Source organism: Odontomachus brunneus, unplaced genomic scaffold (genome assembly GCF_010583005.1).
Source record: "Odontomachus brunneus isolate Ranch 3 - 2012 unplaced genomic scaffold, Obru_v1 Obru_scaffold_001, whole genome shotgun sequence".
In the NCBI taxonomy this organism is placed as follows: domain Eukaryota; kingdom Metazoa; phylum Arthropoda; class Insecta; order Hymenoptera; family Formicidae; genus Odontomachus; species Odontomachus brunneus.
This window is the reverse complement of record NW_022639451.1, coordinates 4,419,305-4,432,491: the sequence shown is the minus strand read 5'-3', so window position 1 is coordinate 4,432,491 and position 13,187 is coordinate 4,419,305. Positions and strand designations below refer to the sequence as shown.

The following is a 13,187-nucleotide window of genomic DNA, read 5'->3' as shown; positions in this document are numbered from 1 at the left end:
ATTAGCTTCGAGCGAGCATTTTTGCCTTTAAACATATTACAGATGAAGTACTTGGAAAAAATATACATCTCTTACTTTTGATTTTTCTACGATTTTTCTATCGAAGGCTCGTCAAAATCGGCAAGAGACACTTTTAAATGTTTCCTTGTCAGAGCGAGTTGGCGTACAAGTCGGGTGACGAGTTACTCGATTCAGCAGCAGCGAATATTAAAGAAAGATATAGAAAGATACATTCGTAGATATTAAGCTATCTATACTGCATGCATGTAGATACGGTGTCGGTGTGTAGTAAAGGTTCCAAAGTGGGACTGCCTCCATAAATTTCGCAATTTCTACTTTCGTATCGGATATTACGGAGCGGCTAAACAATCACGGAGTCCGAGTTCAATGGGTATATAATTAGAGAAACGGAGAAACAGTTGGATATTAACGAAACATCTGGTGAAATATGAACGGGCCAAAAGATTTCAGTTGTGAAGTTACCAAAATGTTGTTCGAGTTGACCAGAAATTTTGTCAACTTTGACAAAATTCTGCTAACTTCAATTGGACTTTTCTGGTTCGTTCATATTTCAGCAGAAATCTCGTTAATTCGACCACAAATTTTTTTTTTTCTGTGTACACGTATATGTAATTGCGATAACACATTGCGCGCTGTTAGCGCGGGCGAGTCCTCTGGAAGAGAGGAAGAAACAGCGCGTTTTCCTCGAACGCGGTGCGCGACAATTTTTCACGCATCCCGAACGGAAATCGGAATGGCGTTCCAACGTAAGCCACCGTCAATCGCATTCCCACATACGACACCCACGTGTTTTACGAGCGTCGTTAAAGCCAGTCGCGTATGTTTGCCGAGATTAAGTGTCCTCGTAAAACACACGGAATTCCGCAATTTTTTGCAGACCGGCTATGCTACGTGTAAGTGCAGTGCGACCTCGGGCAGACGCTATGGAGGTAATGTTCGATAGAAAATTTAACACGACCGAAGATAACGCTCGCTTGTAATACTTATACCCGGCTGTAGCTAATAATTTACCTCTTGTCGTGAAACTAAACGTGAGAGGATCGACTCGCGTCTGTCCTGGCGGACTGATGTTTTATTTTGCGTTAACGATCGGATTGTTTCAATCGAGAGAGGACGCGCAAAGTTTATACGATTAATTGCCTCAACGAAAGGAAAAGAGAAGACAATTATTTCCCTCGTAAACATTAATCGCTTGATTCCCCGAGACAGACGAGCGGCAACAATTATTTTCACGGAAAATAATTGCGCACGGGGCGCTGTAAAACAGGGCGATTGGGAAACTCAAAGTTCTTAATTCGAGGGAATTTAATTAATCCTTGGCGCCTCTTTCCGCGTGGAAAAGCAAATGCGTCTGTCGCTGGGCTCCCGACACGGTAAGCGTTCTGTCACGAATGGCAATCGACAGTCGAATGTTACTTGACATGCAGGGAGCATGTTCGCTGTTAAATAGTCGTAGGGTGATGGCAGTCGCATGATCACGTCACAATACAAGATAGCGTTAACAACAGAAGCGTACATGAGTTTTTTGACTTCGTAGGCGAGATGGTAGCCAGCGTATGCGGACTCCTCTTGCGATCTGGAATCAGAAGGTTTGCGTAACGTTGGATCTGTTCTCAGGTAGCTCTTTTCTTTTTTCTGATTTGGCCCACGATGAGAAAAAGAGAGAGAGAAAGAAAGAGATAGATAGAGAGAGAGAGAGAGAGAGAGAGAGAAAGAGAAAGAAAGATTATGATGGCAGTGATGGGTGATTCCTCGGCGATTAAACTGTCACGATTGCAATTCGACCTTCCGTTATTTCTCAAGGGAGAAATACCGTGACCCGTGAGGGTCTATACATACATCTCCAAATGTATCTCGCGCACACAACATTCGTTTCATCACGACCGCAAGCGCGATGCGCGCGACGTGCTCGTCCGGCAAAAAAGGATCGAACCTCCGATCTTGGAATAATAGCGGAAGCTGCAGAAACTAATCTAGCGGGCGTGTAACAGGTTCATCGGAAAATGTCAACGACCACCTGTAGCCTGTTACTCGCACCGTCCGATAACATAGTAGTACGAGTGGCTATCGTTCTCGCGCGAACGATTTCTCCCGTGATTTATGCGAATCGTTTGTCGTTCAAGTTTGCGGCGCCCTTTGTCAGCAGTTGAGTGAAACGATAGGAAGCGCCGATTTTTTTTTTTTTTATCACTGTTGTTTCCTACGAGAGATTGCGAGCGCAATGTAACACTTTGTCGCACCGATACTCGATACAGGAGAAAAACGCACTTCCAACATCTTAAAAGTTCCCGACAGAGACGAAGTTAATGCCGTGACACAAATGAGCGGACGCTGACTCGACTGAGATACTTGTATTGATTGTCACACGTGTGATCAGAGACGGATTCTCTTCTGGTAGAAATAGCGGAGGCCGTGACGCAAATGTAGCTCTCAGTGCCCGTGAAAATTGAGACGTATATGAGGACGAACGGATGAATGCGATGAATATAAGCGGCATCTCGTGTGCTGCGAACACGTAATTTCTCTCGTAAACGCCAATTTCGTCGTAATGTACTGCCAAGCATATAGTGATAATTAATAGCGACAAATAAAAGAAACGAATATAGGACGAGGAACGAATTCGGCGATATCACGAAATGCTCCAAGAGAGAGAAAACAGATTGCACGTTAAGACACGACGGTTTCAAATAAAATCCAATAAAATAATTACACAGTGTCTAAAGGAACATACTGGTGTATGCAGATACGTTAAAGGAAAATCTATGCTTTGACAAAGAATAACGTTTTTAAAATCTCTCGCGGCAGATTTCCCTTCGGAAGTTCAGGTTTTATGATTTTGTCACGCCAATGTAGGCAAATATGAGAATTATGCTCGATCGTAGATGAATGATTCTGGATCGCATCGAAGATCCCTACCGAGAATCGGCACGTTAAATCTTTGCAGGTTATATGGATAGTACGTTCAACACTTTTAGAGACATGCTAATTCGAAGAAAAAAGAAAAAAAACGAATGCAGAGGTTGCCGATACATATTAATGTGCAGATCGTCGTATAGTGCACTCGATCAAAGTGGGACGTCGTTTTATTAATGGATTAATATCGTATAGCTGAGAGGTGTACACGCATTTACAAAAGAAAAAATACGAAAGGCGCACGTTCAAGACTGCATTTACTTTGTCATGTTACGGTAATAGTCAGGTTATTCAAAAGTATGCTGCGCCGATTCGTCAATCAGAAAGCGTCGCGCAACGCATCGACGTGCGCTAAGGGTAGTTCCCTCGCAGGGGCGAGATACCTGCATTTTGTTCTCTCCGAAATGTGAATTCCACTTGCGATTTGAATAACCCCTGTATATAGTACGCGAGAGAAAGAGAGTGTAACTCTAATCGTGCAGCTATGAAGAATACATGTAAGCTTATATAACTGGAGTACAAAAATAAATGCATTGTATACGACAGGATAGAGAGACAGATCAAGAGCGTACTTGAGATAGATATTTACGTTCAAGCGATTCAAGAAAGCGGCTCACTTGTTCACAGTGTGTCGGTATTACATGTCGAGTGCACTGTAAATCTCTCGCTATGAAGTGACACAAACACGAGGAAGGTACAGAAAAGAATCGGAAAATCCGGACGCCGTTATTCTTTTTTTTTTTTTTTTTGTCACGGGCAAGATCGCTCTTTTCTATTTTCTTTTTTTTTGTTCGTTCTTTTTTCTAACGGCGGTCTTCTTTTCTTGCTCCTGGTAATTCTCAGTAGTGAAATTCGCACGTGTCGCTTCGATCGGGTGCAAGACAGGCATGTCGTCGGATTAGCCGCGCGCGCGCACGCGCGATGAGTCAATGAAGATCGCGTATGAAGATGTGTTCCTTTCCACGATGTGAATGATGACGTTTGGATGCGTACATGTCGGGTGACGAGGGCGGGATTAGAATGCGCGGCATAATTAGGTACCTCTGATTATACGGCTGATTCGGACTGGACAGGCTGTCGTTCGTCGCTCGGTTCACGTTCGGCTTCACCTTGTTGACTTGCTTCGTCGAATTCATCATGGTCATCCCAACGGAGTTCCGATGATTTCTCATGGCTGCAACACAAGCATGCGGTCTCGCTGTGGGTAATATCGACGACGATCGCGGATACATCGCGTGTCGCAGCGACATGATTAACATTATCAGCGAGATTACGCGTGTCAATGGAAATCACGTGTACTCGTTGGTGCGTTTTAATTGCAAAAAAAGGAACAATTCTTATATTATATATTTCTATAAACTATAATATTATATAATATATTATATATTCTTATATATTACTATAAACGTTTGTTTCAGAAACATGTTTTCTTTTCTACAGAAATTGCGTGTCAAATGGGTCTAACAATGGATCGGATGACACAAATGAGACTTACCATTTGGGTCATCTCGTTCGCGGCTGATCTCACCTAAAATGGATAGAACAAGGTTAATTCGCATCTGAGCATCCTATTTGCCGTCGATAATGGGCAAAGCAACAATGATTAAGACGATTAGAGTGTCACACCGAACGTGACCTAACTCCCCCCATTACAGCGCGCATTATTTCCGTGATGACGAGCCTACGGCCCCATGCTTACAGGCGCGCATACCTCACCCTACTACACGTATGCTTCGCATGTGCCGAACGATTAGTAGTTAATGGCGGCAATCAAATCGGAAACCCCTCAATTGCTGGGCTTTGGAACGCGCGGATTAAAACCTTTTTATTTCGACGAATAAACGCGAAGAGATTATAAATTGACTTTATTTGGTTCTGTGTAATTTTCGTGTGAAATAAACCATCTCGTACGAAGTAATTTCTACAAAAAATCTGTCTATTCGAAATTTTGTTATTCTATCGGAAAATAAACGTTCAAAATTTTTCCAAATATATTTCTTGTAAGATAATAATATCTTGTAACGTTTCCAATCAAAATTTCTACACGATTTTAATGTCAGATATTTGTAGTATCTTCTCTAATTAAAAAAGTATCGATTTCTCAAAATTTGGTAATGGACTTGTCCACTAACTGAACGTGAACACAGCTTACAGAACCAGTCGATGAAATATTTTTACACTTTTCGTGCTGTGTATTTCTTGGTGTAATCTCCGAAATATGAAGAGAAAGGAATTTAACTCGCGCGAAAGCCAAGTAATTAAACACTGCTTCAGAAATAATTGCTAGCCATTACGGCACTATAAAACTTTACGGGAACAACATATGGCACCTGTCGCGGTAGTTTCTTGAACAACCATTTTCTTGCGATGACGAAAGCGAAATTATAAAGTAGGTGATATACACATATATTTGCCAGATGTTACCAAAATCAAAAACTTCCATATTAAGAACGATTAATCTACCGTGCTAGCTACAAATACTAAAAAATCCGTCCTCACAAAAGTGAAAGGTATGCTATCGATCTCAAAAGCGCATTTCACAGAATCAACACGACTCAATCGTAGAACAGGCGCATTCTGAACGTTTGAGACGAAAACTTCTATTTACGATACAGAGAAGTTGAGGGGAGAAATTAATTCAGCAAAAGTACTCGAGCTAATACAACGTTTCTCAGACTTGTTTTGTGGCCCAAAAAATATTTTGCGACTCGGGGACAGAGTTGTGCCTGCAATTTATCACGTCAAGTATCACCCGAAGTAGATCGATCAAAAGATAAAATCAGGAATGGTCCTCGCAGAGAAGCTACGAAAGTATGAGAAACGCTTGTGCAATTAAAAACGAGATTTACTACTTACGCAGACGAGCACCAATAAATATTTCAAACATCTTAATTAATTACTCAAATTTAGCCGCGTGACTTTAATTAGTCTTCAACGACTAACTTTAACACTGTTATCTTACAATTAATATTCCGGTCGTAATTCCTCTAAAATTATTTACCGTTTACGAAGAGATCGGTTTATAGCAGAAACAGAAGGCTCTGCAACAATTGTTAATTATGTAAAAGCCAAAGAATTATAGATACTTTATGAAATATTGCCTGTTCATTTACTTTTTCGTACAGAAATTACCAAAGCCTTTAAAAATGATTGTCCGTTGCACAATACGTAAATCTACACAAAAAGAAAGCCGTATAATTTGTTCGAAAAACCAAGAAGTAAATTAATCACTACATTTTATTCATTAAGGTCCGATTGTAGCAAAAAATATTAAACGCTTTAAAGATCTACGAGCGAAAAAAAGAAAGAACGGCGAAAAATCAGGTGTGTAAGACTACCGAGTACTATTGTAACTATACTAAAATTGCGTTCTGTGCAATCATCTATCGTTTCAGCGATCTTGGTAATACGAAACAAAATAGCGACTCATCTCTTAGAAATTGTAAAGGAAAATAACACAATCCGAAACAAATTGCCATTAGAATATAACGTGACATAAATTATTGCAAATCAAAAGTGCACGCTACACTCGTGGTGACGGAACTGAAACAACGGCAAAGTATGAACAGGTAACGTTCATTGAATCTATTGCGACAGCTGCATGCACCCGTCAATCATAATGGAGAAAGTAGCACGCGCGATAGCAATACACCAGCATACACGTGTCAAATCAAAAACGAAAAATCGTAACACCTGATTTTTATTTTTTTTCTACTTTCTCCAATGTTCTCTCTTTAGCGACGAGAAATCCGAGTATCTCAAATTTTTATTGAAAGAAAAAGAAAGACGAAAGAGAGAGAGAGAGAACAAAAAATTTGTAATCACTATCACTCGATAGAACAAAACGTGTCAAGAACCAATCGCTCAAGCGTGCTCGACGAAGCGGATGAAATGCGGAAGATTGAGTTTCCGATGTCAGTCGTGAGCAGCGATTCTCTTTAAGCACGTCATTTCTTTCAACTGTTCCGGCTTCAATAAGCGACTTTTCGTCAGCGTGTGACCGTATATGTGTCGTAATTTGCCGATCAAAATTAGAAAGGGCAGCTTGCGAGACTGTAGCATGGTTTTTGATTGAGGTGTGACTGTACCTCTTACGTGAACCATCTTGGGCAGTTCTGGCGGAGTGAATGTGGGGGGAGGATGGTGGTCGTCTGTAACAAACCACTACACATGTTAGCTACCCTAACTAATTACCTAAGGCCTAGTCGCTACTCTATCGTTGAACAGTACTAAATCTGCGTTTTAACGTGTCGAAAGCAAAGTTCCGTTTCAGCGTCGCGTGTGTCAATCATGTCGATTGTAAAATCGAACAACGAACTTTCTTTGTTGTTTTACTTTCATTATTCTCTAGCAGCGAGGAAACGAAAATAATCTGTACGCTTACCTTGAGCTACGATCTAGAATGACAACGAAATATAAGAAGATTAAAATTTCATCTGGCTTTTTTTATTAGCCGGCAAATTAAGTTTATAGTTTATGTACACATACATATATTGAATATACATTAAATAGATCGAGTATAACGATTATCGAGTATGACAATAAAATATAAAGGTAACGTTTACGATATCAAGCTGAAACGGCCTTTCATTAATTCTAAGAAGGTATCGTCTATGACCATTAAATTGTAGACAAGTGTGTGTGTAATTTTGAGACTCTAACCATTGAAATACAGAGCCCGTAACAACGTGGACGTGATGTGCGAATAAAATCAGAGAAAGAGAGAGAAAGAAAAAGTAAGAGAAAGAGAGGAAAAAAGAAGAAAAGAGAAAGAAAGGGAGAGAAAAACAGATCCTAAGAAAGAGTCTGAATGTATTAAGAAGCAAAACTTCCGTCCACGTTGCGGGAACATTACAAGACAAGTACTAAAATTGATTCACGATCATAAACGTGCAAGTGTGCCCAAACCATTCCTAATTCATGCCGAGGATGACGCAAGTGGAGAAGGAGCGCGACGATGTCAAGCACGTTCGCGCGGTGAAATCGAAGGGCGATGTAGCTTATTATTTCCGATGAACGTGCACAAAGCCGCGCTAACAACACTTGGTCGTCTCCACTTGCGTTACACAGTCGTGCTAACATCGTGTCCTAAGCATGCAAGGGAGAAAAGGAAAGAGACAGTATGAACCTTACGTAGTGAATATTTACTCGGAATTGTCAGTGCGCGCGCTTTGCATCCTCCGAGGGGCGGGGGAAATCACGTGCAAAACGACAAAGACACGTGCGAAAGCTCAGGGAAGAATCGAAAGAGAGTGTGCATGAAAGATCGTAGAGCTCTTCTATACTAAGAAGCGCAAGGGGATTTCTTTTTTTCCGGGGGAGTTTTTGAGCTCCGAGTCCGCGGGAACTCGCCGTCTGCGAGCGAACGAAACGAGATGCATCGATCGCGACCTGTATCTGTTTGCGAGCTACGTCGTCGAGACCGACGGTGGAGTGTGAGCAATGTGTGGAAAAGGCGTATGATGCGCGTGTGAAGCTTCCCTTTACGCACTTACTCGAGACTCGTTGAGCGAAACAGCGCTACGCTAATTAGAAGCTTGTGATATGCAGCGCGCGCGACGCGACCGTTGTCCTCGCTCGAAAAGTCAAAGCGAATCCCCATCGACGCGGTCCTACCGAGAAAGCTGTTCCAGCCAGGGAATTGCTCGGAATGCAATTCGCCGTTTGCAAAACGCAAAGTTTCGCGGAATTCGCCGGGTACGGTCTTCCCGGACACGACGATGTATAGGAAGACTAACAAGGAGACAATTCAAATTGACAAATCGAGTTACATGATGAGACACTTCGCGTCCAGTGAAATACGGAAGTTCGCGCTCGCCCGCTCAAATTTAGATACGAAGGTCTCTCTTTAATTTTTACATTATCAGATTGGAGAAAAAATGTTTTCATGGAGTTATCGTAGGCCTGATATTAAAAAAAGGAAAATATCAAATCCTCTTTAAATGTCTGAAAAAATACCCAATCGATGTTGTTCATTTAAAAAAAATTTTTTTTTAAATCCTTTAAAGTAGGATAATTTCGTTTCTTATTTTATTTGACAAACACGACAAACTCCTCGCACCGATCAAACATTATTAATTTAGAGAATCCAATGTATCACAGTATATCCAAATCAAGAATCTTTCTCAAAATTTCGCGTGCGCCGTAACGATTATTTCTTAAACTGATGTGCAACTTTAATACGGTCTCTCCGCGAGCTCGAGCTGAGATTGACGTGCATGTAATGCATTTTTTGTTGTGAATCCCACGATACGGGAGTAGATACGCGTTCCCGCGTACGATCGAACGCAATGGGTCTCGACCCGTAACTCGGGCCGCAGTTGATTCGTTTCTTTCTGAGATCAAGCGAGTCGGAAAATCGGAGAATCGATCAAGCGGCGTGTGTTCGAGTAAACGTGCAAAAGGTGGTACGCTTCATCGGCAGTTGCGCCTGCGGTGGTGACAGCGTGTTGTACCGTGAAACTGACGAACGTCCGCGTTAGAGCCGGTCTACGCTTCTACGTCGCGCCTTGCAACGCGTATGTGCGTTGCGCCTAAATCGCGCCTTTTCGTGAGGCAATTTTTGTGGCCGCGGTCGGTGTACGTGAGCGACAATTATATGTATATATATAATATATATGTACACAAGGTAGGAATGCATAAACGTGTTAATAGACAACACCCGCGCTCTGGTTGGACTTACTTGTGTACGAGAGCTCTTCATCTATGCGGTAGTGGAGGAGACGAGGAGAAGATAGTTCGGACAGATAGACACATATAGATAGAGTTAGTTAAAAGAGTCTGATCTTGCGGAGCTCGTGTTAGTTCCGTCGTGAAACCGTGCGCGCGCGTGTGTGCGTGTGTGTGTGTGTTTTAATTTGCTGCTTGTCTTTTTCTTGCGTGAATTCACCGTGTAAACGCGTGTCTTGTGACGTCTATATATACGCGCGTGTACTTGACACTTAATGCGATTGCTGATATGTCTCGTGTGAATCCAGTGAGTCGCGTGACATGAACGTGTATGTATTTGTATGTATGTATGTGTGTGTCTATGCGTGGCTCGAAATGAACGAGGCGAGTGGCAATGTGGAGATTATTAATTGTCGTTTCACCGATAGTCCTGTTCGTTACTTCCCTTACGCGCGCATCGCTCACGTGTAACTCCGACGTGATCTAAACATCGTAAGAACCAGTGCTCGCCGAAGTCGACGAGCACCGATATGCTTCCGAACGGGGAAAAAGTGAAAGAGAAAGAGAGAGATTGTGAGAGAAAGAGAGAGAGAGAGAGAGAGAGAGAGAGAGAAAAAAAAACGGTATGGCAATCGGAGTAACGGATACCAATGATGATTCATCAAGCATTCTCATCGATATTTGCGCCGGTGGCAAAACAAATTGTCCGCGGAGCTGCTCCGATGGCCAACAATTTTTTTTTACGACGCGGAACACTCGTTGACGCGCGCGACAGTGCGTTATTGGCGTCAATCGCGCGGGATAACGTCCATTTGACCATAATAAAGGGAATACGCGCACGATTGTCGGCCGGCTTGTCGATCAACGTGACATCTACGTGCTCGCGTACGTTCAAAGAGTGCTCTGCGAACTTTCGGGAGACACACATGTGTGGGTACACTCCATACCTAACGCACGGCAACACACTCATGATTGTCACGGGACATTTGCTATGACGTCGGAAATATTCGAGGGACATAATACCGAGTATGCCGAATGTCGGGTCACGTCGGCGACATTTTACACGAGAGTCCATCGGTATCAACGTTCGTTGTCTCTGCCACAGGACGGGTTATAAAGTTCCACGCACAATAAGAGGGCTAATTCTAAAGTATTCGCTAAATTACACGAGTTATATTAGATATCGAACACCGATGCAAGGTCAATTGGAGGTAATAAGTTTAAGACTCAAGGCAGTCACATCACGCGGGTTCTCAATTGAGTCAACTTCAATAATTCACTCACAACAATAACCATCGAGTAACACTTACAAACTTTCAGGAAAACTACATTCAAAAACGACACTGATAGTAGTAGTAGTAGTAGTGTATAATCTCGGTTGCAAAAATAGTTAAGAACACCACACCAATAGGGACTCAAACACTAACGACGGTGTCTACGCTGGAACCATTTATCAATTCGAACGAACTTTGGCAGATTAGCACAACGACATCTTTCTTTCTTTCTTTCTTTTTTAATCTTTTTTTTTTCTTTCTTTGTTAATTGTCAGGACTTATCGCGGGAGATGTGGACTTAATGAGAACAGAATGAATATTACGCAATTAGTGATAAAAAAATCTCTGTGGCGTGTCTCTCACACACACACACACCACACACACACGTTGTGCTAGTCTTGTTTTACGGAAGATGTGGACATTGATTCTCGTTATTTTTTTTTGCTTTTCGTTCGGTGAGCTTTGATTTACGATTTAGGAATCGCGGAGAATTTACTGGTGAAATAGGCCTTGACGAGAGGCGGAAATTTATCGCCGGTTAGCGAGCAAAAAAGAGATAAATAACATAAGCGATTAGAGTTTATCATCGGTTCGTTGTAAAAAATATGCATGATTTAATACCGTATGAAAGTTACAAGTATTCATATTGAGAGCTCTTATAATCGTCAAGGCCTCGTCGTGAACTCGTTTCAAGACAAATTGACTTTATAATTCATATCTTCTCGAGTTAGAACAACTTTAAACAACGACAATTTTGTACAGCATTAAATAAACGATGTAAAATTACACGAGGCTGCCATAGACATGACCTTTGAATCGAAGTTACTCAATGAAAAAAATCCGATAATGTTATAAATTTATACCGCATAAAAAATGCATAGTCTTGGTTATATTGTAGTCGGAATTGTACTATTTGAATGTTTTAATACATGTTATAAAAAAACATTCCTTCTCTTCTTGAAATAACTATTTTATGTTATCAATTTTCTAGAAATTTTTCACACACTTTTATATAAAAAAATAGATGAATCGAGTCATTAGTAAAAATGTGTGGAAGACGTTGTAGTCAAATGATATTCAGCTTATCATTACTCGTAGTCACAATTTTATCAAGTGTTACAATGTTTACAGCTGATGTTTCGAGTTAAAGGTCATGTCTCGCGCAGAAAATCATAATCTTCCTTTTTTTGTTTCTTTTCATTTTGCAATCGCGCCCTGTCCGACAAATTTACTCTTCGCGAATTTCCGTATTAGGATTAAGATAAAAAATGACACTTGGTACACAGTCTACACACGGGAGATACGTACTTGCTCTTCCAACCATCTGAACAGCTCGCACGCCTTTCCGGAATGTAGCCACTGCCCGAAGGGAGGAGAACCAGAGCTGTTAGTTGTCACACCAAAACAATGTCAACCTAGATGCGGGGGTCTCAACGGGTGTGGGGTTGGGGGCTAAATCCGTGGTCCCGATCGATATGTCACGTTTAGCACTCAGTACACTAAGGCTTATCTTTATCAAAAATCTAGACTATATTAGGAATCGCTATTAGAGAGGTTTACGCGTATTTCTCTTTTCTTTTCTTTTCCTCGTATCTCTTGATCGAACCTCCTGATCGAATTCGAGTTTCATGATTGTTCGTGTGACCAGTATCCACAGTAATTGCATTCGATTGCTCGTGATATTTGCAAGTCATGCGTGCGTATTTAGTTCACAGAAGCTCTCGTCATTGAAAGAAGCATTAGAAGTAACTTTCGGAGGGAAGATCTGGCAAGGCCGAGCGACGCAGTTTTCATATCATGTCACGAATACATCCCTGCTCTTGCGAAAGTGTCATCGTGGCTTACTGTAACGTGACCTTCGATGGAGAGATTTATTATTAACACTGGTGTTACCATTGCATAATTTACGTCGGCCTACTGTGAGGGTCGCAACATACAGAGATTGTATATCTGCGCTGTGCGGTTAAACCACGTATTCAGGAATACGTCGCGTTAAAAAAAAGCATAGAGAGAGAGAAAGAGAGTGTGAGAGATACGCTTTCTCAGAAGTCACAATATCGGTTATAGTGTCGGTGTTATTGTTGTGATGTTAGTGAGTAGTGTCAAATATGCTCGATATGTGAAGGGGGAAATGGAGTATTTTTAGCCGATGTGTGTTCGATAAACCCTGGGCATCGATTATCATCGTCCCTGTAAGCTATATAAGCTTATGATACAAGCTTACGTCTTTGGTGCTTTCGGTTGCGTGCTGTATCCAATTAATCACTCGCGCACAGCGACATTGAAAGTATATCACGGAAACAGAATTTC

At 41.6% G+C, this 13,187-nt stretch overlaps 1 protein-coding gene across 38 annotated transcripts in view; it reads right to left on the bottom strand.

Moving 5' to 3' along the window:
• LOC116841245 (calcium-activated potassium channel slowpoke) overlaps positions 1–13,187 on the bottom strand; it is a 128,506-nt gene that overhangs the window by 9,739 nt on the left and 105,580 nt on the right. For 17 of the 38 annotated variants that reach the window (XM_032809417.1, XM_032812091.1, XM_032809504.1 and 14 more), the window contains 6 exons: positions 12,186–12,236; positions 9,617–9,637; positions 7,023–7,085; positions 4,430–4,462; positions 3,976–4,108; positions 1,538–1,597 (listed from right to left, as the gene is read on the bottom strand). In XM_032809417.1, coding sequence (XP_032665308.1) covers positions 1,538–1,597; positions 3,976–4,108; positions 4,430–4,462; positions 7,023–7,085; positions 9,617–9,637; positions 12,186–12,236 — 361 coding nt within the window. The remainder of the gene's footprint in view (positions 1–1,537; positions 1,598–3,975; positions 4,109–4,429; positions 4,463–7,022; positions 7,086–9,616; positions 9,638–12,185; positions 12,237–13,187) is intronic. The other 21 variants (XM_032810610.1, XM_032811657.1, XM_032810535.1 and 18 more) reach the window with 7 other exon arrangements.